This window comes from Chelonia mydas, chromosome 7 (genome assembly GCF_015237465.2).
Source record: "Chelonia mydas isolate rCheMyd1 chromosome 7, rCheMyd1.pri.v2, whole genome shotgun sequence".
In the NCBI taxonomy this organism is placed as follows: Eukaryota; Metazoa; Chordata; order Testudines; family Cheloniidae; genus Chelonia; species Chelonia mydas.
Genome location: NC_057853.1, coordinates 31,839,302 through 31,865,049, shown reverse-complemented (window position 1 = coordinate 31,865,049; position 25,748 = coordinate 31,839,302). Strand labels below are relative to the sequence as shown.

Below are 25,748 nucleotides of genomic sequence, written 5' to 3'. Positions count from 1 at the left end.
ACTGCCAGGCCCTCGCTGCTCTAACCATTAGAAGCTGCTCCTCTCCCAGAGCTGTGAATGGAACCCAGGAGTCCTGGCTCCCAGCCCCATTAAATGGACCATTAAAATAATAACAAACCAATAAAAGCTTTGCTGCGCTTTATTGGCCTACCCGCCCCACATTCACCCCCAGACTTGGCTAAATCCTGGGTCCCGGGGCTTGTTTCCCCACCAAAGCCTCACCTTCTTCAGAGGGACTGTCTGTATCCATTCAGCCTTCCGCACATCAAACACATCCAGGGCGTTCTCACTGAACACACTCAGGTAGGGGGCACTGTAGCCTAGGAGTTGAGAGACCAAGGGCATTTTAAACCCGTGTGCAAATCCCAGCCAGTACAGCTGTTGGTTCCCTTGGGTGCCCACTAGAGGGCAGCTGGTGTTGGCCTGTCAAAGACAGGATACTGAGCTAGAACGTAGGTCTGATTCGGGGCAGCAGAGAGGTCGTGGTGCGGTGATACTGGGCTAGATACGGGTGTGATCCAATGGGTCTGTGGCGATTCTAGTCTAGAGGGTCCCACAGGTGTGATCCAGGATGGCAGGCGAGTGGAGGGGGAAGCTACCAGGCTAGATGGCCTTGGGTGTGATCTGGCGCAGCCGGTTCTGGTGATGGGGCATTTGCTGCCCCCTGCTGGAGAGAACAGAGCTCTCCTCTGCTCCATGCATGCAGCATCTCTGAGAGCAGGAACCGCCCCCATCTGCCCTTGCCTGCCCCCAACCTCCCTTGACCCCACAGACCCGCCACTCACAGCAGCTCAGGGGGGTCGCCGGCCACATCAGCTCCTGCTGCCGTGTCCTCCGGCCCTGCCCATCCACGTAGAGCCCCAGCCCACTGAAGCACAGGATCAGCTCACTGAGGCTGACCTCCACGGCCCGCAGGGCCTCCATCTGGGCCACGGCCACTCCACGGGGGTCCTCGGGGTGGGGCAGGTGGACGGGCGCCGCCTCGTTCAGCAGGGGGTAGATGGAGAAGCCCGAGGGGTAGCCTATGCAGAGCCGGTCGCCCATGATGTCCAAGCACTGCACGTAGCCCTGGGCCTGGATCTCCTTGATGCGCCGGGAGTGGGGCCGGGAGGGGGTGAGCTGGTAGCACAGCACCTGGCGCTTGGAGGCCACACACAGCACAGAGGTGGTTCCCCGGCAGATCAGCCCCGACACCATGGTCTGGCAGTTCTTGGTCTCGGCGATCTTGGTCCCCGGGGACTCTGGCGTCTCCAGCTCGACCCAGGAGAAGAGGCGCACGCTGTGGTTCTTGCCGCACAGGACCGAGAGCACCTGGGCCTTGGGGGAGATCAGGAGCAGCTGGACCCGCCGGCAGTCGCCCAGCTGGAGCACCTCTGCAAACCGAGACAGACAAAGGATGAGAGTCAGAGATGTACAGTCACAGGGGGGCTGCATTGCCAGAGTGCTATGGAGACTGCACTGGGAAGGGAAATACTTAGATACTCACCTGGAGCAACCCCTGATTAAATCCAGAGTAGCTCAAGGAGTCACACTGGTTTGTAACTGATATCAGACTCTGGCTCAGAAGAGTTTGTAACAGAGACCAGAACTTGGCTAGGTGGACTTGTATTGGATTTATGTATAATGTCAGGGTGTGACCCGATGGCCCCAAATGAAGTCAGCGTATGACTGACTTCTGTGGAATTAATCTTGATTTACACCAGCATTTAAGGTCAGACCAGCATCTGGCTTAATTACCTAGAATGAATTACTCCAGCTTTACTCCAGTGTGTTACTGAAATCGGAATACGCCCCAGTGATTTCAGTGGAGCTACTCCAGATTTACACCAGGTTTGTGACCAAGGCTGGAATATGGCTCAACAACTTGACTGCAGCTACTTCAGACAGCGTGTAACCGTGGCCAGAATGCAGTTCTGAGCCCAGTGAAGTCAATGGAGTCACTCCTGATTTATACCAATGTGTAACAGAGACCAGCTCTGTTTTAATTATCTCAAAATGAACTGCTCCAGACTTAAACCGTAGGTCACTGAAATCAGAACATGGTCCCTAAACTCAATTCATTTAACGAAGTTACTCCAGATTTACACCAGATTTAACAGAATCTGTCTCATACCCAAGATGTACCCTCCTGTTCATAACAGATCAGAATGACTTAATGGACTTACTCCTGACTTACTCCAGTTTGTAACCAACAATAAAATGTGCTCCTAAGTCCATTGACCTAAGTGCAGCTACACCAGATTTATTAGCCATTTATATGTAACAAGTAGTTTAACTAAAATCCAGTCTGCCTCAAGGATTTCTCTGGGGCAGCTCCAGATTTACACCAAGGTGTAACCGAGATCAGAATCTGATCTAGAGTCTTAACTGGTGCCAAGTTAGGCCACCCAACTCTTCTCCGTGCTGGTCCATGGACCAGCCCAGCTGCAAGTGTGTGTCATTCCAACCCCCCTCCCCATATGCCTGCAAACTCATCCCGTGACAGCTCTTACCGTTGGTGTGCAGGTGAATCACAAACAGCCCCTCTTCGGTTCCCAGCGCGATCCGCTCCCGGTCTGCAAGCAGGACAGTGGCAAGTGTCAGAGTGAGGCAGCCTGGATGTGGAATAGGTTAGGCTGCACAGACTGGCTGGCTCCTCCCTATGGGCCCTGATTGCTCTCAGATGCCGCTCCACGACACCCCTGGGAAGCTGGGGGATTTTATTATTCCCCATTTTACAAAGGGGGAAACTGAAGCAAAGGCAGGTGCAGGGACTTGCCGAAGTTATAGAAATCAGTGACATATCAGGAAATAGAATCTATGAGTCCTGACCCCCCGTCACCGCCTGCTCTAACCTACTAGACCCCACTTCCCCTCCCAGACCTGGGATAGAACCCAGGAGTCCTGGCTCCCGACCCCTCCCCTCACCCAGCAGACTCCACTCTCCTCCCTGGGTGGTCTGTCCTTGCCTCCCATGCCAGCTCACCAATGATAGCGGCGGAGAGGGCCTGCGGTATGAGCGGCAGGCCGTTGTCATAGGCTTCCTTGAGGATATAGACGGAGCGGTCGTGGTGCCGGTTCTCTTGCAGGATCCGGTGCAGCTCCACCAGCACCTGCACCCACTGCTTCATCTCGGCCTCACTGTCAGCAAGGAGCAGCAGGGAGCTGGTGCTGGGGGGCGTGGCCAACTGGGAGGATGTAATCTATGGGGAGCAGGGAGGGCAGTTTAGCGTTATTCAGAAAGATGCAGATGTTTAGTGCTGGATTCGGAGCTCAGCTCACACGAGGTCAATTTGGAGTCACCCCCCCGACTGCAGTGGGTTCAGGGCCAGATTTGGATCTCAGCTCCCCCGGGTCAATCCAGGATCAAGCCCTGACTAAAATGGGGCCAGGGCTGGATTTGGATCTCAGCTCCCCCCAGGTCAATCCGGGATCAAGCCCTGACTACAATGGGGCCAGAACCGGATTCGGATCTCAGATCCCCCGGGGCAATCTGGGATCAAGCCCTGACTACAATGGGGCCAGGGCCGGATTCGGATCTCAGCTCCCCCGAGTCAGTCCAGGATCAAGCCCTGACTGCAGTGACGTCAGGGCCGGAGTCTGATGTCAGTTACTCTTGGTGTAAATGCAATAATGCCAGCTCTGCACCAGTGATGTAACCGAGTAGCACTTGCCCATTGCAATAAATATCTGACACACAAGATGGCTGAGATGGAACTTGCCAGACTTAGTCATGTGATCCGGGCTGGAGTGACGCGATTACGGCTGCTGCTCTGGCCCTGAGGCACACCCAATATTGTAAATGTCCCGACACCCAGGACTTACCCGGAATATGCAGGGCACATCCTTGTGGCTGGCGTGGATGACGTCTGAGGCCAGAACCGAAGTCACTGAGAACTGTTCGTCCCTTTAAATAGAAGATGAGAGGCATCAGAACCAACCAACACAGCCTCCCCAGCTGCACCTTACAACACCCCAGTGTCAGCTACTGTGCCCCACAGAATAACTGTAAGCCTGGGAAAGGAGAGGGATGTAGATTTGCTCACTACAGTCACAGATTTTAAAGCCAGAAGGGAGCATTCAATCATCTCGTCTGACCTCCTGTACAGCACAAGCCAGAGAATGTCACCCAGTTACCCCTCTATGGAGCCCAGTCGCTTGTGGATCTCTTCCACGAAGGCAGCCAGGCTTGATCTGAAGACATTCAGAGGGGGAGAATCCACCATCTCCCTTAGGAGTTTGTTCCAAAGGTTAGTCACCCACACTGTGAAAAAAATAGTAACTTATTTCTAATTCATTTGTCTTTAACTTTCAGCCATTGGTGGTTCTTTTGCCTTTCTCCGCCAAATTAAAGTAACTGGTAGCACTAGTAGGCTTTTATCCTCAGTGTGAACGAGGCACACGCTTTGCCACTGGGTACTGCTGCTATTTGTGGAAAGTGGAAGAATGTTGAGGAAGGAAGCATGCTCTGTTGATTATAAAACCTTCTGCCTAGGACCTCCCCACCCTCTCTGTATTTTCCTCTGCTCCTATTCCCCATTAACGGCAGAAGAGGGACATCAAGAACAAAAAAAGAGAGAGCAGGTGACTGATAGGGAGTGTGGGCGGGGTGGGGTCTAGAACCCACAGAAGCGGAGAACAGCACCTACAAATTAATTTCTCAAACACCTAAAACAACTCCACCTCTTTGTCTAAAAGATCATATGTGCCTCTATTACACGGCTGAGGAGCTGTATTAATAATAGAGCTGGACAGGACCTGGAATTTCTGTTCCCATCATTTCAAATTTTTTTCAATGCAAAACTGGGGGGAAAACAACAAACTATGAGGTTTTCTACAAAATAAAATTTTCAACAAAATAAATAATCTTCAAAAAATGTAGTTTAAAGAACTCAGAATGTTTCAACTGGATTGTGACTTCTTGTATGGATATATTTTTTAGAAAGTGATTTTTAAACAAAAAGTCATTTCAAAACTCAAGGTTGAAATGTTCGATTCCAAAAATGTCAAAATGGAACGTTCCCACACCCCCTGCAATGAGACTGTGTCGAAATCAACATGCTCCCCACCCTGGGAGGTGTCAGCATTTTCGGTTGGACAAACGTTTCATGGGGAAATTTTCAAGCGGATCCAATTTGTAATCCAGATAAATGACGCTTTCAGGTGAGCCGGCAGATGTCCTCCCCTGCTAGCGTCTGTGGGGGAGCCTCTCCTTAGCAGCACCATGCCCCTAAGAGCACTCCCTCCAACTGAACTCTGCTGGCCTTTTAGCACAGCCAGGTGCTCATTAGTCAATGAGCTGCCAGCCAGCCACCTAGGCAGCTAATTGCTCACAAGTTGGCTGAGAGGGACTCATTCCCCTTAAAGAAGCCCTAAACAGGGCCAACACCCGTTAAAGGGACCAGCCACCCTATGATAGTTACACACAGGAGGTCACTGTCCTGCTCTGCTCAGCAAGGGCGAGGCCTCAGCTGGGATGTTGTGTCCAGGCTGGGCCCTGCACTGTAGGAAAGAGGTGGACAAACTGGAGAGAGTCCAGAGGAGAGCAACAAAAACGATCCGAGATTTAGAAAGCCTGACCCACTGGGCACGTTCAGTCTAAGGAAGAGAAGGCTGAGGGGGGACCTGATAACAACCTTCAATAGGGAGAAGGTTGTTACAAGAAGGACGGTGGATCAGTTGTTCTCGGTGTCCACTGAGGGTGGGACAAGGAGCATTCGTCTTGGTTTGCAGCAAGGGAGATTTAGGTGAGATATTAGGAAAGACTTCCGGGATGGTTAAGCGGGATGGAACAGGATACCGGGGAGATGGCGGAATCCCCATCACTGGAGGGTTTTAAGAACAGGTTGAACAACATCCGTCGGGGATACTCTGGGTTTACTTGGTCCTGCCTCAGAGCAGGGGGGCTGGGCTTGATGATCTCTCGAGATCCATTCCAGCCTGACATTTCTGTGTAACCCGTGCCAGGGAAGAGATTGCTACCCCCATGATTTGGGCACACTGCCTTCATTGGCATCAGAGTGTAGCCTCAGCTTTAGCTTCAACCAGAACTGATCTGACCCTGATCTGGTTGAATGGCTGATCCCAGTATCAGCCATTCAACCAGAATATACGTGTGTCAAGTGGCACTGGACCTGGTAAAGCCCAGTCACTTAGGGGCTGAGAGCTAAATAAGACTGCTGCTCTTCCCACGTACAAGGTGGTGCCTCTCCAGAATTGTTGGTTTATTTGAAACACCTAAAACAACTAGAAATCTTGACTTGGAATAGGGAGGTTCAGTTACATCTGTATTTGACTCTGGTGCGACCACTGCTAGAGTACTGGGCCCAGGGCTGGGGCCCACAATTCAAGCAGGATGTGGATAAATTGGAGAGGGGTCAGAGAAGAGCCACAAGAAGGATTAAAGGGTTGGAAAACCTGCCTTGCAGTGAGAGACTCCAGGAGCTCAAGCTGTTTAGCTTAACGAAGAGAAGGCTGAGGGATGAGTTGATCGCAGTGTGTATAACATGGGGCTCTTCAGTCTAGCAGACAAAGGTGGAAAAAGAGCCACTGGCTAGAAGTTGAAGCGAGATAAATTCAGACTAGAAATGAGGTGCAAATGTTTACCAGTGAGGGGAATTAACTCTTGGGACACTTGATCTACAGATGGGGTGGATTCTCCATCCCGGAGAACGTTTAAATGAAGGTTGGGTGTGTTTCTAACAGGTCTGCTCTAGTTCAAACAGGAATTAATTCAGGGCCGGCCTATGGCCTGGGTGACACAGGAGGTCAGACTAGATGATCACATTGGTCTCTTCTGGCTTTATTTTCTATGCATACGGTTTAATCAATCTGATACATCAGTTGATTTGGTATCAAGCCATTCATATGGATTATTTACGTCATGCTTTTTGCTTTGTTATTTGGTTTAGTGAATAAAGCTCATACAATTGGAAACCTGGAGGGAGCGGAACTTTCTTTCCCAGACACCAGGATCACAACCTACACAAGGTCTGGGGAGAAAACAGACAACTCGACGACTCACCCAGCAGTGATCCATATCTGGAGGGGTGGTAAACCCATTAGGGCACCAGTGTTGTTATGCTGCAGGAAGGGTGGTTCAGCAGGGGGCGCTCTTGCCTTGCACTCAGTCCTGTGGGCTCAATGATCTGATCTGGGGCAGCAGAGGCTGGGGGGATACCAGGCTAGTTGGGCCCACTGGTCTGATCCAGGAAGGCAAAGAAGGAAGGGATACCGGGCTAGACGGGCCCCGGGGTCTGAGGTAGTGGGGGAGGGGTGAAGACTACCAGGCGGGATGGCCCCAGGGGTCTGAGCCAGGGTGGCAGGGTCGGGGATACCAGGTGGGATGGGCCCAGGGGTCTGACCCAGGATGACAGGAGGGGGCATACCAGGCTGGCTGGGCCCAGAGATCTGAGCCAGGGTGAAGACTACAGGGCGGGATGGCCCCAGGGGTCTGAGCCAGGGTGGGAGGAGGGGGGATACCGGGCTGCCTGGGCCCAGGGGCTGATCTGCAATGACAGAGATGGATGCAAGGCTAGGTACGCTCAGGGGTCTGACCAATAAGGCACTTCATGGGTCCCCTTTCCCTGCCCCTCCCTACCTCATATCCACGACCTGCATGACGTTAACGCCGCACAGGGAGCCCCGGCCTTCTGGCACATCATAAAGGAAGAGCTTGAAGTCGCTGACTAAGGCGAATGCCCTCTGCCAGCCCTTCTTCACCCCCGCTGGCTTTGGCACCTACGTGGACAGGGAGGGGAGACGGTTACGGCCCCATTCGCCACAAAGTTACACAGCACATCAGTGGCATAGCTGGGGATAGAACCCAGGAGTCCCGGCTCCCAGTCCCCTTGTGCTAACCCACTAGAGCCCACTTCCTTCCTAGAGCCAGGAACAGAACCCAGGAATCCTGACTTCTGTGACCCTGCTTTAACCATATTCACCACAGCCGAGAAGATCAGGAGAAGGGTGCTTGCAGAATCCTCTCTGCCATGCCACATCAGACCAAAGCCAGGCTGACACAGGGCACCCGCGGAGGGTGGGGGGACTTACCGACAGATATCCCTCAAATGCTGTGCCTGTCCCAGTAACCGGGTTGACCCCCATGGTTTTCCGCAGCTGTTCGGGAGGTGTGGGGCAGATGGCTGTGCCCTCAGCGCAGGACACATGGCAGACATAGTTACAAGCTGCAGGGAGAAGCCAGGATGCGGGGCATGAGTGAGGGGAAGGAGACAGACTCTGACAGGCATCTGATGCAGGGAGAGAGGCCAGAGACCCAGGCACCACCCCCAGGGCTCAGCATCCAACCCTGCCTGGCAAGAGACCCAGGTGCCAGTCCCCAGTGCCCTGCCTGGTAGAAGACGTGGGTACCAGCCCCATGGGCCCAGCACTCAATGCCCAGCCTGGCGGGGACCCAGGTTCTAGGCCCAGAGGCCCGTGCTTAGCCCCATTCAGGAATTCACCTCAGGGAAGCAATTGCAAAGGGGCCCTAATCTGATCCCAGCACAGGGCAGAGCCAGCCCCGGCCCTCACTCACCCTCGCAGGCGTAGCCTTGGCGCAGCAGCCCCACCATGAGTGCGGTGCAGCGCATGCATTTGGTGGGCACGGTGAAGCTCCGCATCTTGAAGCTGTGAGACTTTGGCTGGAAAACGGGGGTGGGGGGGGAAACAATAAAAAGGGGTCTCAATCTGCGGCTGGGGAGGGATTTTGGGAAGCCAAAGATACAGGGGGATAAACCGGCATTTGTCCGATGTGTGTACACAGACCCACATAATGCACTACACACACACACTAACCACCCACATTCATCTCCACACAGCTCACCCCACACCCACAGCACAGCCCCAGGCGCACATAAATACACCCATAGATAGATATCTGCACACACAGCATACAAGTATACAGCACACATGCCACTTCCCCATGCTCACAGCATACAACTGTACAACACACTGAACCATACAACTCCATGCTCATAACATACATATACAGAGAACCCCCCGTATGTACACAACACATCTGTAATAGTCCTACATACCCCCCCCCCTCACAATGCATGTAGAAAAAAATACAATATCAGGGAAATTCCAGGGGATTTATGCCACGTGCACACATACCCAAACATCCCCTGCCAAGCAACAGGCAGACATACAAAGCGAATGCAACACACAATGTAGTAACGTGTGTGCAAAAAAATACCCACAGGTCAGCTGACTAGATGGGGTTTATCTGACCTTGGCAAGTATATACACACTCACCCACACCACAACACACAGGAAAAACACACCCACACAATCCATGGTATAAATCCTCTCCATCACACACACCCCACACCAAACATATGGACACCCAAACACCACACAACAAATCCTCTCTACATAAATGCTCTATTTTCACATGTATCTCATGCCATATGCCAGAGAGAAAACACAACCACATGCCTATATAAACAAAGATTCACATGACACGTGCACTTACACAAATCCACTAGAAAAGGGCAAGAGAGGATTTCTCTACCACGTGTGCAGACACAAAGATGCCTAGATATGTGTACAGTACACCCCAACTATCACATACACTCAATCATAGACAAAGTCTGCCCTGAGCCATCAGGCTGATGTGGTTAACGACCGTCAGTTTCCCCTAGCCAACAGTACACACGGGCTAGCACCACATCCAAATACACTTGGCTCCCCCAACCTGACGAATCAGGTTCCCAGTTGGAGGTGGGTGGACCGGCGGTGGCTTGTCTGGGTGAGCTCGAGCGAGACTTGAACCCACAACTTCCCAGGCTGTAACCAAGCTCCTGAACCACTCAGCCACTGGGTCACCCCAGCTGCATGTTGAGAAATCATCTGGCTAAGTGTGGAAATGAAGAAGGCTCTGATCTGACGTAGCAGCACAGACAATCACATATCATGACCGCAAACATGCACCTGAAACACAGAGAGAACTTGAACACACAAAATCTTCTCCCATGAGCAGACAACAAACACACACAGTACCAACACATGCTGAAATGCCACAAACACAACACTTAGTCCTGGCTCCCAGCCCGACCCCACCCCCCTCCCAGAGCTGGGACAAGGACCCAGGAGTCCTGACTCCCAATCCCCTGTTCTAACACACACAACTAAAATACTCCCATATACACACATTCCACGCCCTCCCCCTCCACAACAGAGCAAACACACACACGCTCACACACAAACCCCAGGTTACCTTGAGTGCACCTGAGCTGCTTCCTTCTGCAGCAACAGCTACCTGTGCTGGGGGTTTGGACTGAGCCGGCTGTGAGGATGCAAGGAATGGGGCAGCAAGGAGAGAGAGGGCAGAGTCAGCACAGAGAGCTCGGAGGGAAACATTTCAAAAGGAGCTGCAAGTAAGTGACTTTTTCCAAATCAAATCTGGGGAAGAGCTGGGAATAGAACCCAGGCGTCCTGCCTCTGAACCCCACCCTGCTCTAACCCACCAGACTCCCTCCCGCTCCCAGAGGTAGGACAGAACCCAGGAGTCCTGGCTCTCCTCCCAGAGCTGGGGACAGACTGCCCAGGGCTGGGGTGTGGTAGAATTGTGAGCCCTGGGGAGCCAAGAGCTACATCCTCCATCTGAGCCCCTCACGGGGGCATCACACAGCAAGGCTGTCAGCATTTACTACTCACGTTGGCTCGGAGGCTTCTCCTCCCTTCTGGGCGCAGCTGGGCCTCCTCAGCTGATCTCCGATTCTCCTGCGTGTCTGGGGGGTTCCCAAAACTGATCGCATCCTTCTGCCAAAGAAAAAGCACCATGCAAACCCAATCCTGCAGCGGCATGTAAGGCAATGAGGCAGGGGATGCTCTCCCTTGGAGTCAGTGCTGGCCCCAGCATGGCACTAGGGGGCAATCTCCCCTCTGAGCCAGTGCTGGCCTCAGTATGGCAGTAGAGGGTGCTGTGCTGGAGGGAATGGGGTGGTGGCTCAGTAGGGGGCGCTGTTTCCTTTCAGTCAGTGCTGATCCCAGAGTGGCACTCAAGGGCACCATATGAATCAAGGGGCTATTAATTCCCCCAGATGGGTGGGACCATCAGTGCATGCAGCTAAAGCACAAAGTCCCCTGGGTCAGTGTCTTGAGAGACCTGAGCCAGGAACAGAGCCCAGGAGTCCTGACTTCTTTCCCCCTCAACCTAACCAACAAACCCCATTCCCCGCCCAGAACTGTGGACAGACCCCAGGAGTCTTAACTCCCTCGACTCCCCGAGCCAGGATAGAACCCAGGGGCCCTGACTCGCAGCCTGCCCTGCTCCAGCCACAGCCTGACAGACGTACCTCTGCACTCCAGAATGATAGGAAGGGAATTAGTGGCCCCTGTTGTTTTGTGCCTAGAAGAAAGAGAAAAATTCACATGCAGCACTGTAATACCTCAGCAGCAACCCATCTATGGTCCAGAGTGGACCCCAGGTCCACCCTCCCAAAAGTCCAGACCATACCTATTTGCGCTAAAGGAGAATCCCCCATTACCTGCTAGCAGTACAGGTGATTTGACACATGGTGGAGAAGTTCTCGTTGCATCCAGCAGAGGGCAATGGCACATAGACACACAGACACACACACAGTAGCCAGTTCACAGAACCACTGCATTTGTCAATGAGAACATGACGTGCTGGTTAGGGCTGGGAACTAGGAGTTTTCACTTCTAAGTGTGTCCCACCAGCACTGAATTATTACAATAGTATCTATAGTCTCCAAATGAGATCGGGGTGGGGCCCCACACAGGCCCTCCCAGTTGAGCCACCACAATGCCCCCCACCAGTTGTTGCACACACAGCGAGAGTCTCAGTCCCCCAGAGCTGACAGCCGGGACAGACAAAAGATGGCTTCTCCCCACTTTACAGGTGGGGAAGCTAAGGCCAGAGTGACTCTGTGACTTGCCCAAGGTCAAGCCATGGCCGAGCAGTGAGAGGAGCTAGTGAGGAGGGCGCAGGACACCTGGGTTCTATTCCTGGCTGTGCCAGTGACCTCAGGAGAATCCCTTCTCCTCTCTGCCCCTCCGCTGCCCTGCCCACCCTTTGTTTAGGCCTGGAGCTCTTGGGGACAGGGACTCTCTTACCATGGGTCTGTTCTGTGCCCGGCACGTCAGTGGCCCCCGACCTCGGTCACAGTCTGTGTAGCGCCTGGCACAACTGGGTTCCCCAGTCTTGGTCAGGGAGGCCCGTGCAGTGCCTGGCATAACGGGCGAGCCTCCAACCTCATTCAAGGGTGGGCCTGAGCAGTACCAAGGACAGCTCCCCAATCTCAATCACGGGGGGCGGGGGAGGGGGATGCATGCAGCCCCTGGCATGGTGGGGTGTCCCTGATCTCGTTTGGGCAACCCAGGCTAGAGTGGTAACCACACGTGTACTCAGCCAGGCTGGACATTCTGGGGCCTTACCCTGCACAGACATGACCTTCAGCTCCTCCTTCAGCTTCTCCAGCTCCAGCTGCAGGGCCCGGTTCTGCACCTCGGCTTCTTGCAATTTCCTTGTCAAATATCCAAACAACAAGGGAAGCCCTTGTCTTTATTGCTCCAAAGGTGCCACGGGGCCGGGGCAAGGATAGCACAATGCTGCACCCACGCAGCTGATGGCAGAGGCGCCAGTCCCTCCCCAAACAGATTCTACCCTGAGGAACATCTCAGGGGGCGAAAACTGTTGAAGCAGCAGCATTGTCTAGCCATTGTATCAGGGGTCTGTGGGCTCCTCTGTCCTATCCCTACCTCCAGGAGGGAGTGGAATCTGGTGCTTAGAGCAGGGGGCCTGGGAACCAGGACTCCTGGGTTCTAGTCCCATTTCAGCCACTGGCAGTCCCCCAGCTGTCTGGCAAATGTCCCAAGGCATGGGGCTCCCACCCTTTCCCCAGCTAACAAGTATCAGCTCCCCACCCGCCTCACCGCTCGGTGGCCAGGTGTGCAGCCTTCATCTCAGTCAGCTCCTCCTGGACACCCTGCTTGGCCCGGATCTCAGCTTCCAGCGCTGACTGCAGCTCCAGCTTGGCCGAGGCCTCCATCTTCTGCAGGCGCCTGGCCTTCCAGTGATTGTCCTTCACATTCGGAGAGAGGAAGAGCTGAGCTAGGAGCAGGGAAACTCCCGGGCTGCCTGGATCACAGGGAATGGGACCCCCAGCCTTCCCCCTAGGGGGTGCCAGCTCCAATCTCAGCACCAGGGCAGGGCACTGGCTGACTCAGAGGGTTGGGGAATGGGATATGTGGCCTTTCCCCTCTAAGGGGTGGGGGTGCTGGCTCCAATCCAGCCCCACCAGACACATGCAACCCCGCTGAGCTCGTACCGGGGTCCGGGCGCCTGACGTTTGTGTGCTGATGTGTTTCAGGGATTCCAGCTCCTCGGTCATGCGAGTGGCCAGAGCCTGGAGATAGCCCCTGGACTCCTTCTCATCACTGACCCTAGGGGAGGGAGAGAGAGTCAGGAGAAAGCCCTGCCAGGAGCCAGCTAAACCAGCCCAAGTGGGACCAAGGCAGCAGCATCTGCCCCTGCAATCTATTCCCCAGTCCCAGGGAAAGGAGACCCCAGCCTAGCATGTTCATGTCAACCAGGTGAGGGGGGTAAGTGATCTGGAGCAAGTCACACAGCCAGCAACACAGCTGTGTTCTGTTTCCCAACCCTTCCTGTTCAAACAACTAGACCTCACTCCTCTCCCAGAGCTTGGGATAGAACCCAGGAGTCCTGACTCCCATCCCGGCCCCCTGCTGTAACCACTAGACCCCACTCTCCTCCCAGAGCCAGGAACAGAACCTAGAGTCCTGACTCCCAGGCTGTACCCTTGTTCCCTGGTACGATCGGATGCTGTCTCATTCTAAGAGCAGGGTAACTCTTGTGTACTCTCACCCAACCCTACAGCGAACCCTGCTTGGGGCGCTAATCCCTGCACCATCCGGCTCAGCATGAGGGGCTCATACCACTTCAGGATGTCAGAGATCTGGGCCTCCCAGTTAGTGACTGTTTCTCTTCGGTCCTCCAGTGAGCGCAGCTCCTGCTCCAGCTGCCTGTTGGCCGTATTTAGCTTATCCACCTGGCCTAGGAGCTGCAAACAGGAGAGGAAGACAATGCCTCAGGGACCTTGGGAGGAACGACCCTGCAGCTAGACTGGGCGGAGAATGGGCTTTCATTCCCTTGCAGTTCCAAAATATCAGGAAAAAATTTGTATCAAGTCGACCCAAAACAAAGGTTTTTTGGAATTTTCGACGAATCAGAAAGTCCATAAAGTTTTTTTTCAGGTCAATTGAAATGTGTCATTTTCGAGTCCGCCCCACCCTTTAAATGTTATTTTAAATAAAATTAAAGGTAATTTCAAATGAGAATTCAGTTCACATCAACAAGTCAACATGTTCCAAGTTTTGGAGCTTTTGATTTGTTCGATTTCAACAAAAACAATTTGCTGAAGTCGACCCAAATTTACAAAATGTTTCCATCTGCCCGAATCTGCATTTTTCACTGAAAAAAAATTTTGATGGAAAAAGTTCGGCCAGCTCTACCTCCCCCGTCCCCTCAAATCCCTCCTATTCTTTTAACTCATGATACCATGAGAGTGAGGTCTGTCCACATGTAACTATCGCCTCGTGTCCCGAGCGTGCTCTATTCACTGACCAAAAACTTGGCTAATGCAGAGTTACGGCTGATCTTGTGGTGTTTCAGAACGTCGAATTTAGCAAAACTCAAACCTCTGAATTAATATCCAGAATTAAGCTACATGCATCTTCCGAATTATCTGCTGTTCTCAGATTCCATTTCCCCCAAATAACCGCGGCCCGCTCCCCCTTCCTCGGATGGAGGCGGATTGGATCAACATGCTGGCAGATCTTTCTCTGACTTCTCCACAGAGCAGGTTTTAAATGCTCATTGCCTAGGTGTACGCTCAGGTTCAGTGCCCACAGCATGTCCCCTTGGGCCATCCAGGTCATGTGAATACTGAATGACTCAAAATCCTCTTGGCCGCTCTGTCTGCACATGTACGTTGCAATGCATTCAGCGGATGCCTCTAGCCAGACAGCTTAACTCTTTTCTGAATAACATTTTCAATATTCCTTCCCCCAAAAAGCAGTGGGTGCCAATGCCATGCACTAGCAGGGATAAATGGCAAGTGTTTGAGACGATCAGACCCACAGTTCGAGCCCCAGATCTGCGCAATCAAAGTTGGTGGAAATGTGTCAGTGTTAAGAAATGCTGGAGGGTTGGGGGGCTGTATCTCAGGAATCTCTTGTTTGAATGCCCCCAAATGTGGATCACTAACCCCACCCTGTTCCCCCATGAGGCAAACCAAATTTCAAGGCAATCCAATTAAGCATGTGAATTTTACAGCACCTGATAGAGTTGACCTTTAAACAGAAAGAGTGTCTCAACCTTAACTCAGCAGAGCTGGTGGTCGCCTGTAACACATGGGCGAGATCTGTATACAGCCAGCTAAGGAGCATCTCGAGAGTGTGCTGTACGTGGGAGAGCTCTGTATACATACAGCAGCTATTTAAAGTGTCAGTAGAGGGTGCTCCATGCAGAATCGTTCCTGGGCTTTTCAGGGCCAATTCAAGTTGTGGGGGACAATTGCAAACAGCTGCTCATGTACAGCTCTGAGAGCAGGGCAGAGCTTGCGGGGTTGCAATGAGATGAGACAGACCAGCCCTCAGGTACCAGCTAGGGACAGGGCTCTGTGCCTCCTCCCGCATGCTGCAGGGGCTCCAGAGACCCTGTTCTCTGCCTCTGGGGGCTAAGATCCAATAGCCCCACTGCAGCCTGCATTCCCTGCTCCAGGACCCCTCCCTCTGCTACCTGCAGCCCACATGCAATCCCTTTGGCTGGAGCCAGGCAGACCACAGCACTCTCCCATCAGGAGATGCCCCCTGTGGCAGCAGGCGGTACTGCAGCTTTCAGTGATGCAGCCCCTGCAGCTACCCAGGGACAGCAGCCGGGAGTACAGCCCGCAGCACATCAGCCATGCAACCCAGCAGCAACCAGATTGCAAGAGGCTGAGCCCCATGAACTCTGGAAGATCCAAATCAAGCCCACCTTGGAGAAATGGAGAGATTCATATTCCTCTTACCCTCTCCTGTTCCTGGGCGAATTTACTGTTCTCTTCCTGCAGCCAAGTCCTCTCCCGTTCGTTCTGGTCCGTCAGCTCCTCGTGTTCCCTTAAACTAGAGCCCAGGGGTTGGAAAAGAACATTAGAGCCACGACTAACAGGAATAACAGTATTAATCCCTAGCTTTTATGCAACGCTTTCCACCTGTAGCTCTCAAGGTGCTTTACAACAGTGCTTCTCAACCAGCGGCACGCCGAGGTCTTCCAGGGGGTACATCAACTCATCGAGAGAGTTACCTAGTTTTACAGCAGGCTCCACAAAAAGCACTAGCGAAGTCAGTACAAACTAAAATTTCATACAGAGAATGACTTGTTTATACTGCTCTATATACTATCCAGGTAAATACAATGTTTATATTCCACTGGATTTATTGTATAATTATATGGTACAAATGAGAGAGTGAGCAATTTCTCAGTAACAGTGTGCTGGGACACGTCTGTATTTTTACATCTGGTTTTGTAAGCAAGTAGTTTTTAAGTGAGGTGAAATTTGGGGGTATGCGAGACAAATCAGACTCCTGAAAGGGGTACAGGAGTCTGGAAAGGTTGAGAGCCACTGCTTTAAAAATCTGGGCCACGGCATTATCCCCATTTTACGGATGGGGAAACTGAGGCACAGAGAGAGGCACTGACTTGCTCCCGGTCACCCAACAGCCCAGTGGCAGAACAGAGAACAGAACCCAGTCTGGGGCTGTAACCACTTGGCCACACAACAGCAACTGTGCCTGAAGGATATTTCTTTCCCAACTCCTCCCCTGTTAAAAATGGCCATTTATCGGAGTTTAAAAATGTGGATTTTTTTTTTTGGAATTTTTTCTTCAAGTTAACAATTTTACCCTTTCCCTTCCTTTTAACCACTGAATGGAACTGAATAAATAGTTCTTCCCCCTCACTCTCACTATTGGAAATGTCCCAAATTTCTGAAATGTGACAGAGCAGGGAAAAGGGAAAAAATTCCTAGGGTGCAAAAATAAATCATTATTGGAAAAAACAGGGTGTCCAGGTCTGTGGCAGAAGTGGAGAAATGAAACGAAAGAGGGCAAGAGAAGAGGGAGGAAAAAGGAAATAGGAAAACGAAGAAAAACTCCAAAAAAAATTTTCCGGGAAAAATGTTTCCAAATAAAAAAAGAGAAATTTTCTCACAGGAGAAATCCACCTTCCATCTCCCTCTCTTCCCCCAGAAAAAAAATAAGTCCCCTCCCTGTCCCTGACCAGTGGGGATGCTGAGCGAAGGAGAGGGCTCTGGGTTCAAATCACCCCTCCCCACTCACCTCTCCTTCCTGGCTTTCTCCAGTTTTCCCTGCAGCGGGGCAAGCTCAGCCTGCAGAGCCCACTGCTGGCTCTCTCTCTGCTGCAGTGGCTCATGCAGGCTCCTCTGCTCCCCCTTGGGCTGCAGGTCCCCTCGTGGGAGCGTGGGGTCCTTGGTGTGGTTGGGGCCGGCAGGGTCCAGAGAGGCTGTGCCATGCTTCGCCTGCAGGGGTCAGGAGAGTTCAGCCACAGGCATCCACTTCCCCATTACCATGGGGGGCGCTTATGCAGTATCAGTAACTGGTCAAAGAGGAGTGCTGATGCCTAATCCTGCAAGGGACCCTAATGCTCCCCACAGGGACCCCCATTGACCGGGCAAATGACCCCCCCCCCCAGTGATCCCACTGACCAGCCAAGGAGCCCTCGTGCACCCACCAACTGCCCCCCCAGGGGCCCCACTAACTGGGTAAGAGGCCGTCATGCACCCGCCAACCACCCCCACAGGGACTCCGACTGACCGGGCAAGGGGCTCTCATGTGCTCACCAATTGCCCCCGCAGGGGTCCCCACTGACCAGTCAAGGGGCCTGCGTGCGCTCACTGCCCCCTGCCCCCAGGCCCCTGCTGGGCAGGGGAGGGGAATGCTCTGGAGGCTGCACTCTCTGACTGCCTACCTGTGCAAGGGGCACTGGTGCATTACTCCCCACGTACCCAGCCCCCTTCCCCCTCACCTTCAGCCCCTCCAGCTCCTGCTTCATCTTCCTCGCCTGCAGCTCACTTCTCTCCTTCAGCTTCTGCTGCTTGGACACTTCGCTGGAGAGACCTTTGATCCGAGACTCCAGCTGTGGGGGTGGGAGGGCCATCAGCCTCGAGCACCCCCACAGCCGGGAGAATAGTGGGCCTGAGGTGAGGGCGCTGGAGGCCCTGGGCCCTTCCCCGGGAGTCAGACCCAGGGGAGGAGGAATGGCTGGTTCAGGGAGTTGGGAAACAAGATATGGGGCCAGTCCCCTCTGGGGCCCCCTGGCTCTGACCGGCCCCAGAGTGTGAGAGGCCTGGCTGAGGGTTGGGGTATGGATCCTAGCCCACTCCCAGGTCATCCCCCGCACTGCCAGCCCCCAGCGATGTGGGTTTGCAGGGCCCAGCAGACCCAGGACTAACTACCCAGCATGAGGTGAGAGACAGGGGAGGACAGGGCCCAGAGACTGAGTCCCAGTAGAAGGGGCTCAACCCAGGACAAGGAGGGGAGGCCAAACACTCCCTGCTTGTGCCCCCGCCCCAGGCATGCACACAGGAGTCAGGCCCAAAGGCAGCAGGGACCCTATTCTAACCCTGTCACACCCCCTCTCTGTTTGGGGTCACCCCCAGGGGTGCCAGCCCCTCCTGACCTAAGGCAACTCACAAGGGGGCTGGATTCTGCTCCCCCATCTTCCACACCACCCAGAGAGCCTCAAAGACAGCACAGGGGAACCAGGATTACTGGGGGACACTCAGCAGCAAAGTCCTTCTGATGGGAGGGATTATTTTTATTTTTCAGGTGCACCCCTAACCGGGCACAGAGCAGCCCCAGTATCCTCCTACCCCAGCACAGCTCTGCCTTGCAGCTCCCTGCCCCCCCCCCGCCCCGTTCTTAAAGGCATCCAGTTTAACTATGCTTAGCTGTCACAGATTGTCAGATAACTAGATCTATCTGGCTTTAAGATTAAACTCGATAAGTTTATGGAGGAGATGGTATGATGGGATAACATGATTTTGGTAATTAATTGATCTTTAAATATTCATGGTAAATAGGCCTAATGGTCTGTGATGGGATGTTAGATGGGGTGGGATCTGAGTTACCCAGGAAAGAATTTTCTATAGTATCTGGCTGGTGAATCTTGCCCATATGCTCAGGGTTTAGCTGATCGCCATATTTGGGGTTGGGAAGGAATTTTCCTCCAGGGCAGATTGGAAGAGGCCCTGGAGGTTTTTCGCCTTCCTCTGTAGCATGGGGCATGGGTCACTTGCTGCAGGATTCTCTGCTCCTTGCAGTCTTTAAACCACGATTTGAGGACTTCAATAGCTCAGACGTAGGTGAGAGGTTTGTCGCAGGAGTGGGTGGGTGAGATTCTGTGGCCTGCGTTGTGCAAGAGGTCGGACTAGATGATCATAATGGTCCCTTCTGACCTTAGTATCTATGAATCTATGAAACCTGGGATTTAACCCCTGCCCGGTCCCCTAGCTGTCAGCTGGGGAACACAGTCAGTGCTGGCCAGCAGGGGGCACTGTGCATTCAGCACAAGAGGCATGTGGCTCAGCGTCATGCACAGATGACAGGCTGCCAGCAGAGGGTGTCTGGGGGGGGGGCGGGGGGTGCAGTTGGTGCTGTATGATGCCTGGGTGCAAGGAGCCACTAGGTGAAGTCCCACTCGTGGCACAGGGAAGGTGAGGCTGGTGCGGCACAATGCAAAGCTGCAGGGCAACGACCAGAGGGCATCTCATGCACACAGCAGGGAGGGACATGGCCTGGTGATGCATGCGTGCAAGGTCCTCACTAGGAGGGGTCCCATGCTTGGTGCAGCCAGGAAGGGGTGGGCGCTGCCCAGTTACCTCCTTGCGCCCACTCTCCACCCGTGCCAGCTCCTTGCGCAGGCCGTCCACACGCCGGGCAGCTGCCTCGGTCTCCTCCTGCCGTTCCCGCAGCTGGCGCACATGCCGGAGTAGCTGGGCCTGCAGGTCCCCGCACTTGGCCTCAGCGCAGCGCAGTTCCTCTGCTGTTTGCTTCTGCCTGGCCAGGAGCTCCTGCAGCTCCTGGCCCTGGGCCTTCAGCAGCTCCTGGGCCTCCGACAGTTCCTGTGGGGGTACAATCACCGTTAAACCGGCTGCTGTGCTCCATCACAGAGGTGCCTGCATCTCAGTGCCGGCCCAGGGATCCCAGTTATTCTGTACAGGTGGAAGGGGCAGTAGCAGGACTCCTGGGAGTGTCTCACCTTACGGGCCTCGTCCCTCTCCTGTCTGAGCGATTTCAGTTGCTTCTCCAGGATTTTCACCTGCCCAGACGCCTCCCCCTCCAGCCGCTGCTTTATCGTGTCTTCGGCTTCCGACTGGCTCTCTGAGCATTACAGACACCAGGGAATTTACTTACCTCTGATCAGACCCATGGGCCCAACCAGTCCGGTCTCCTCTCCCACCACCCCACTACCCCAGATCAGATCCCACATCAGATCAATGGGCCAGCTGATCCACACCCCCTATCCCTCAGTCATCAGTATGTGCCTGTCAACTTTCTACACATCTCTGTTTCTCTCTTCAAGCTCCCAATTTCTGAGTCCTTGGCTGGGGCTTTGGAAACTCGAGGGGGTGGGGGGGGAATCTGGGCAGCGTGTCTGCATGGGGAAATGTTAGGTGGAACCAAAATGGGTCAGCCCCCAAAACTGGACAAAAGGGACAGAGCAGGAATGAGAGGGATGGCCCCAAGCTCTCTCCTGGGGCATCCCTCATAAACAGGTGCTGGGTTCTCTCCCCAACTCTGGGAGGGGAGAGGGGTGCAGTGGTTAGAGCAGAGGGCTGAGAGTCAGGACTCCTGAGGTCTATCCCTAGCTCTGGGAGGGTCAGTGGTCTAGTGGGTTAGGGCAGGAGGTTGACAGGCAGGGCTCCACCCCGGTTCTGTTCCCAGACTCACTGTCACTTCCTCTGCCAGATGATGATGATGCAGATACATCCATGACCGGGTGTGCAGAGACTACAGGGATAAGGGTGCAAGAGGGGGGCATCTAAGCTGCTAGACAGGGCAGATCTTTGGGATTTAACCCTCCAAGCACCACCTGCCTCACCTTGAAGTTTCCGGGCCAGCTCCATCTTCTCCCGCTCCAGGTTCCGGATCTTCTTCTCCAGCCGGGCCACGGCAGGGGATGTGGAAGGGGATGGGGGCTTCTGGTCAGAGACGGGGCTGCAGGACACGGCGGGGGGGGGGAGCATGCATGAGCATCCCGCTTGGTCGCTTAGCCCAGGATGTAGCTCTTTGTCGCCCCCTGGTGGCTGCAACAAGTGGCAGAAGCCTCGGCATCCCCAGACTGGGTGGTCCTTCAGCCTGACCCCTAGAGTCTCGTGTCTCTAGATCTCGAGGTGATGAGTTCAATCCTGGCCAGAGAGCACCGAGTTCACACGTGGCCCATGAGGGGATACCAGGCTGAATGGGCTCAGTGCAGCAGGGAGGAGGTCCCATGGGTCTGACCTGGGGCGGCCCAGAGGGGGCAAGCTGGGCTGGATGGGCCCATTGGTTTGATCCAGGGTGTCAGAGACAGGTGAGATGGGCCCATGGGTCTAAGCCAGGGCGGGGGGATCATGGATGCGCATTGAAGTGATAACAACGCTGGCCTCTCTGGCCCTCAGGGGAACAGCTGTGGAGAGGGACTGGGTGTCCCTGCCAGGGGCTCGTTCTTACCAGCCAGAGGTGAAGGTGAACCCCACAAAGGGGAGATGGTGGCCAGTGAACGCACTGTGAGAAACAGGGGGCAGCGTCTCCTGGGAGATGAGAGAGGGATGACACACATCACAAAGAGATCATGGCAGCCAGCGCGGATACACCCCCACTCCTGTCTGAGGAACCCCAATGACCCTGTGTGGCCAGGACCTCAGTTCTACAGCCTTAGAGGAAAGTAGGCCCTGCCAGCAGAACAGCACCCCATAGCATAGCACTGGGGCCAGCACCGACTGTGAGAGCAAAGCACCCCCTACCGAGACCACCGCCCCCTCCCTGCAGCACAGCGCCCCCTAGCGCTGCACTCACCAACTCCTTGAGCGTGTCGTCGTCCACGTCAAAGTTGGAGGTGTCTGCGGGGCTGTTGACCTCGGGCACGTAGGGGGGCGTGCTGGCTCGGATGTTGTCCCAGTCGATGCCTTCAAAGAAGGGGTGCCGCTTGAAGTCCTCAATGCCGTTCTGGCCCAGTCGCAGCTCCTGGTGGCACAGCAGCCCCCGGATCAGGTCCTTGGCTGGCTCCGACACGTCCGTGATGTCCGTGGGGAACTGCAGGTGGTCCTGTAGAGGGATACAAGCCAAAGGGGCTCAGTGCAGAGGGATTGATGGGGGGAGTCAGGCTGGAGTTCCTAGCTGGCTTCCTAGCTCGTTGTCCCTTTGCCCATCACGTTCTTTGCACCTCCGGACAGAGCTATCAGCACACGTGCCAAATAATCCCAGTGTATGCAAATTAACATGAATACACACACAATTGATTGAAATGACCACACAAATCAGTCTCCTGTATGCACAATTTATTCAAATACATGCAGATGTATTCATATTTATCCCCCTCTACCCACCCAGTTATCACCATACACCCCCTTTCATCCCCATGTACCCATCCTTCCTCCATTCCATTCAAGCAAACATCCTCTCCTTCCCTCCACTCCATCTACTCACCCACCCTCATCAACCCATCCATTCCTCCCTTCCTCCAGCCGTCCCTTCCCATCTACCCATCCCCATCCACACACGCATCCATTCACCCAGCCAGCCATGTTCATCTATCTATCCATCCACCCAGTCATCCCAACTCCATCCCTATCCATCCACCTATCTGCCCATATTCATCTACTTATCTGGCCATCCCCATTCCCCATCCATCCATCCACCTACCTACCTATCCACCCATATTCATCTATCCATGCCCAATCGCATCCACCCATCCCCATCCACCCACCCATATTCATCTATCCATCTTCATCCATCCATCCATCCATCCATCTACCTATCTACCCATATTCATCTATCCATCACCATGCCCCATCCATCCACCTTACCATATTAATCTATCCATCCATCCATCCACCTACCCATATTCATCTATGCATCTTCACCTACCCATCCATCCAACCATATTCTTTCATCCATCCATCCATCCAGATATCAACCCATATTAATCTACCCATCTATTCATCCCCACTCCTCATCCATCCCTCCCCATCTACACACGGATTCTCCAACACCCCTCACCACCCTACCTCCTCTCAGACTCTCCCAAGCATCCACCCCTTTGCAGCAAAGCCTGCACCATACACCCCCTGTTTCAAGGCCCCCTCGGCAAGCTCAGGGAGGCCTGGCCGGGGCACCCTGCCCTGCCAGGCTCACCTCATGGTCCATGATCTTGCCATAGGTCTCCACCAGGGACTCAGCATAGAAGGGTGTCTCCCCGAAGAGCAGTTCGTACATGCAGACGCCCAGGGACCACCAGTCGCACTCGGGGCCGTACTTCCCCTTCCCGTCCTCCATGGCCTGCAGGATCTCAGGGGAGATGTAGTCAGGGGTCCCCACTGCGACTGCAGACTCCACCTGGCCAGGAGGGGAGACAGGGTGTCTATCTCCATGTGCGGCCATGGCAGCCCACATCCCATGGGATCCCCATCCCAGAGTACACAGGATCTGGTTAATCCACCCCCAGTTCCACAAGGGAAGGGCCAGGAGCCCCATTGCCCAGGAACTGTAACCCTAGACTGATCGGAGTCCTGGGCAATAGGCAGTAGGGGCTGATTCCACTCCACAAGGGGGAAATAGGCTGTAGGGGCTGACCCAAGCCTGGGTCTGTGGAGGTTCCTGCTCTGCAGGCATCACACATTCAGTGCCTGCGGCAGCTTGTGGCTCTCACCGTCCCATCTGGTCGCAGTCGAAGACAGGAGCCAAAGTCGGCCAAGCGGATGTGTCCATTCATGTCGATCAGGACATTATCTGGCTTGATGTCCCTGTGGGGAGAGAGGGGAGAAGGCAGAGAGGGACCAGCTACTGATAAAGTAAACAGGACTATATGATTACAGCAGGGGGCTGGGAGCCAGGACTCCTGGGTTCTATCCCAGCCCTAGGAGGGGAGTGGGGTCCGACGGGTTAGAGCAGGGGGGTCTGGGAGCCAGGCCGTACCTGTGCACGTATTGCAGCTGGTGGATGGAGTGAATGGCCAGGACCATCTCGGCCAGGTAGAAGCAGGCCATGTCCTCGGGCAGCCGGTCCTCGAACTTGCTCAGCAAGGTCAGCAGATCCCCACCCACGTAGTAATCCATCACTAGATACTGCAGACAGGGGGCAGCGTTAGTTGGGGAGATGTGTGTGTGTGTGGGGGGGGAATCCCCTCCCTGGAGGCTGTGTCAGTCACCTGTAATGAGCCTTGCAGGACCTGCAAAATAACTCACAGCAGCTGCAAACAATGCAGCCCTACAGCGCCATCTGCTGGGAATACCCAGCACCTGCAGCTCCTCCAGCAATGCCAGCCACCCACACAGCGCCATCTGCTGGCAATGCCCAGCCTGCCCCATACACACCCTGTTGGCAATGCCCAGCTCCCACAGCGCCACCTGCTGGCAACCAGATGCATACAGCCTAACATTTTCCTCTGGATGCAGCCAGAGCAGGATTTAACTCAGGCCTGTGCAGCCGCTTCCTCCAGGGAAGGGTCTCCTGGTCCATGGGAGCAAGGAGATGGTGCTTGAGGGACCGAGGGTCCCTTTGCAATTCAGCGCCCCCCCCAGAGGAGAGTCTTACCAGGTACTGCTCATCCTGGAAGGCGTAGTGCAGGGCAGTGATCCACTGCCTGTCCCCTTTCACCAGTACGTCCCTCTCCTCCCGGAAGCAGGCTGTCTGCAAGGGGATTGCAGGGAGATGGTGAGGCCTCAGGGGATGCACCCCAGGGCAGGGAGGTTGCAGGGCTCTGTCATAGCAAGGCCACTGCAGAAAGTGCTGCAGCACTCGGGCAAAGGGCCCATCCAGCGCAGTCTCCCCCCACCCACTTCTGTTCTGGACAGACCCATGGGCCCATCCAGACCGGTATCCCTCCCCAATCCCCTACCATTCCAGATCAGACCCATGGGCCCACCCAGCCTGAAAATGGGATACCTGCCATTGTTCACTGCCACGAGGCAGGGAATCTGTGGGATGGGAGGGAGGGGACCATGGATAGTGAGCGTGCGGGGGCGGGGAATCTGGGGGCAGGATTAGGGTTAGGTACCTCCGCTCTCTTCAGCATCTCCCACTTGTGCAGTATCTTCATGGCATAAACCTTCTCGCTGTTCCGCAGCCTCACCACTGCCACCTGGTGGCCAGAGAGTGGGATCAAAGAGGGGACCTCCAGGAGCCAGTCTGAATTGGCCCCAAAATAGCTGCAGGGGCAGCAGGGAGGGACCATGGCTGCATGGAGCCCTACCCTCTCTCCCTGTGGGAATAACCTGCTACAGCCCCACTCCCTGGTCTTCCCTCTGCTACCTGCAGCCCACCTGCCCCAGGACCTCCCCAGCCTCCCAGTGACAGTAGGCAGTACTGCACCCAGCAAGAGCTCCAGCACCACCTTGTGACAGCAGATGGTATTGCACCCTGCAGGTCTCCAATAGGTCAGCCCTACCCAGTGACAAAAGGTGATACTGTGCCCGGCACTGCACCTGTGACTATGGCCAAAACTGAGGACCACTAGC

The 25,748-nt window shown here is 54.4% G+C and overlaps 1 protein-coding gene across 1 annotated transcript in view; it reads right to left on the bottom strand.

The window, feature by feature from the left end:
- The window catches only part of CDC42BPG (CDC42 binding protein kinase gamma), a 61,987-nt gene that overhangs the window by 6,048 nt on the left and 30,191 nt on the right, over positions 1-25,748 (bottom strand). Inside the window, exons 3-30 of the mRNA XM_037904007.2 lie at positions 25,289-25,372; positions 24,826-24,921; positions 24,208-24,356; positions 23,942-24,035; positions 23,428-23,628; positions 22,090-22,338; positions 21,745-21,824; positions 21,134-21,249; positions 20,291-20,412; positions 19,911-20,153; positions 18,056-18,166; positions 17,350-17,549; positions 16,041-16,134; positions 13,906-14,030; positions 13,278-13,392; positions 12,883-13,031; positions 12,385-12,473; positions 11,283-11,335; positions 10,642-10,746; positions 10,202-10,270; positions 8,516-8,621; positions 8,032-8,165; positions 7,580-7,719; positions 3,805-3,886; positions 2,966-3,182; positions 2,493-2,555; positions 786-1,373; positions 223-320 (exon numbers count right to left, since the gene is read on the bottom strand). Of these exons, the coding sequence (XP_037759935.1) occupies positions 223-320; positions 786-1,373; positions 2,493-2,555; positions 2,966-3,182; positions 3,805-3,886; positions 7,580-7,719; positions 8,032-8,165; positions 8,516-8,621; positions 10,202-10,270; positions 10,642-10,746; positions 11,283-11,335; positions 12,385-12,473; positions 12,883-13,031; positions 13,278-13,392; positions 13,906-14,030; positions 16,041-16,134; positions 17,350-17,549; positions 18,056-18,166; positions 19,911-20,153; positions 20,291-20,412; positions 21,134-21,249; positions 21,745-21,824; positions 22,090-22,338; positions 23,428-23,628; positions 23,942-24,035; positions 24,208-24,356; positions 24,826-24,921; positions 25,289-25,372 (3,972 nt within the window). The remainder of the gene's footprint in view (positions 1-222; positions 321-785; positions 1,374-2,492; positions 2,556-2,965; positions 3,183-3,804; positions 3,887-7,579; positions 7,720-8,031; positions 8,166-8,515; positions 8,622-10,201; positions 10,271-10,641; positions 10,747-11,282; positions 11,336-12,384; positions 12,474-12,882; positions 13,032-13,277; positions 13,393-13,905; positions 14,031-16,040; positions 16,135-17,349; positions 17,550-18,055; positions 18,167-19,910; positions 20,154-20,290; positions 20,413-21,133; positions 21,250-21,744; positions 21,825-22,089; positions 22,339-23,427; positions 23,629-23,941; positions 24,036-24,207; positions 24,357-24,825; positions 24,922-25,288; positions 25,373-25,748) is intronic.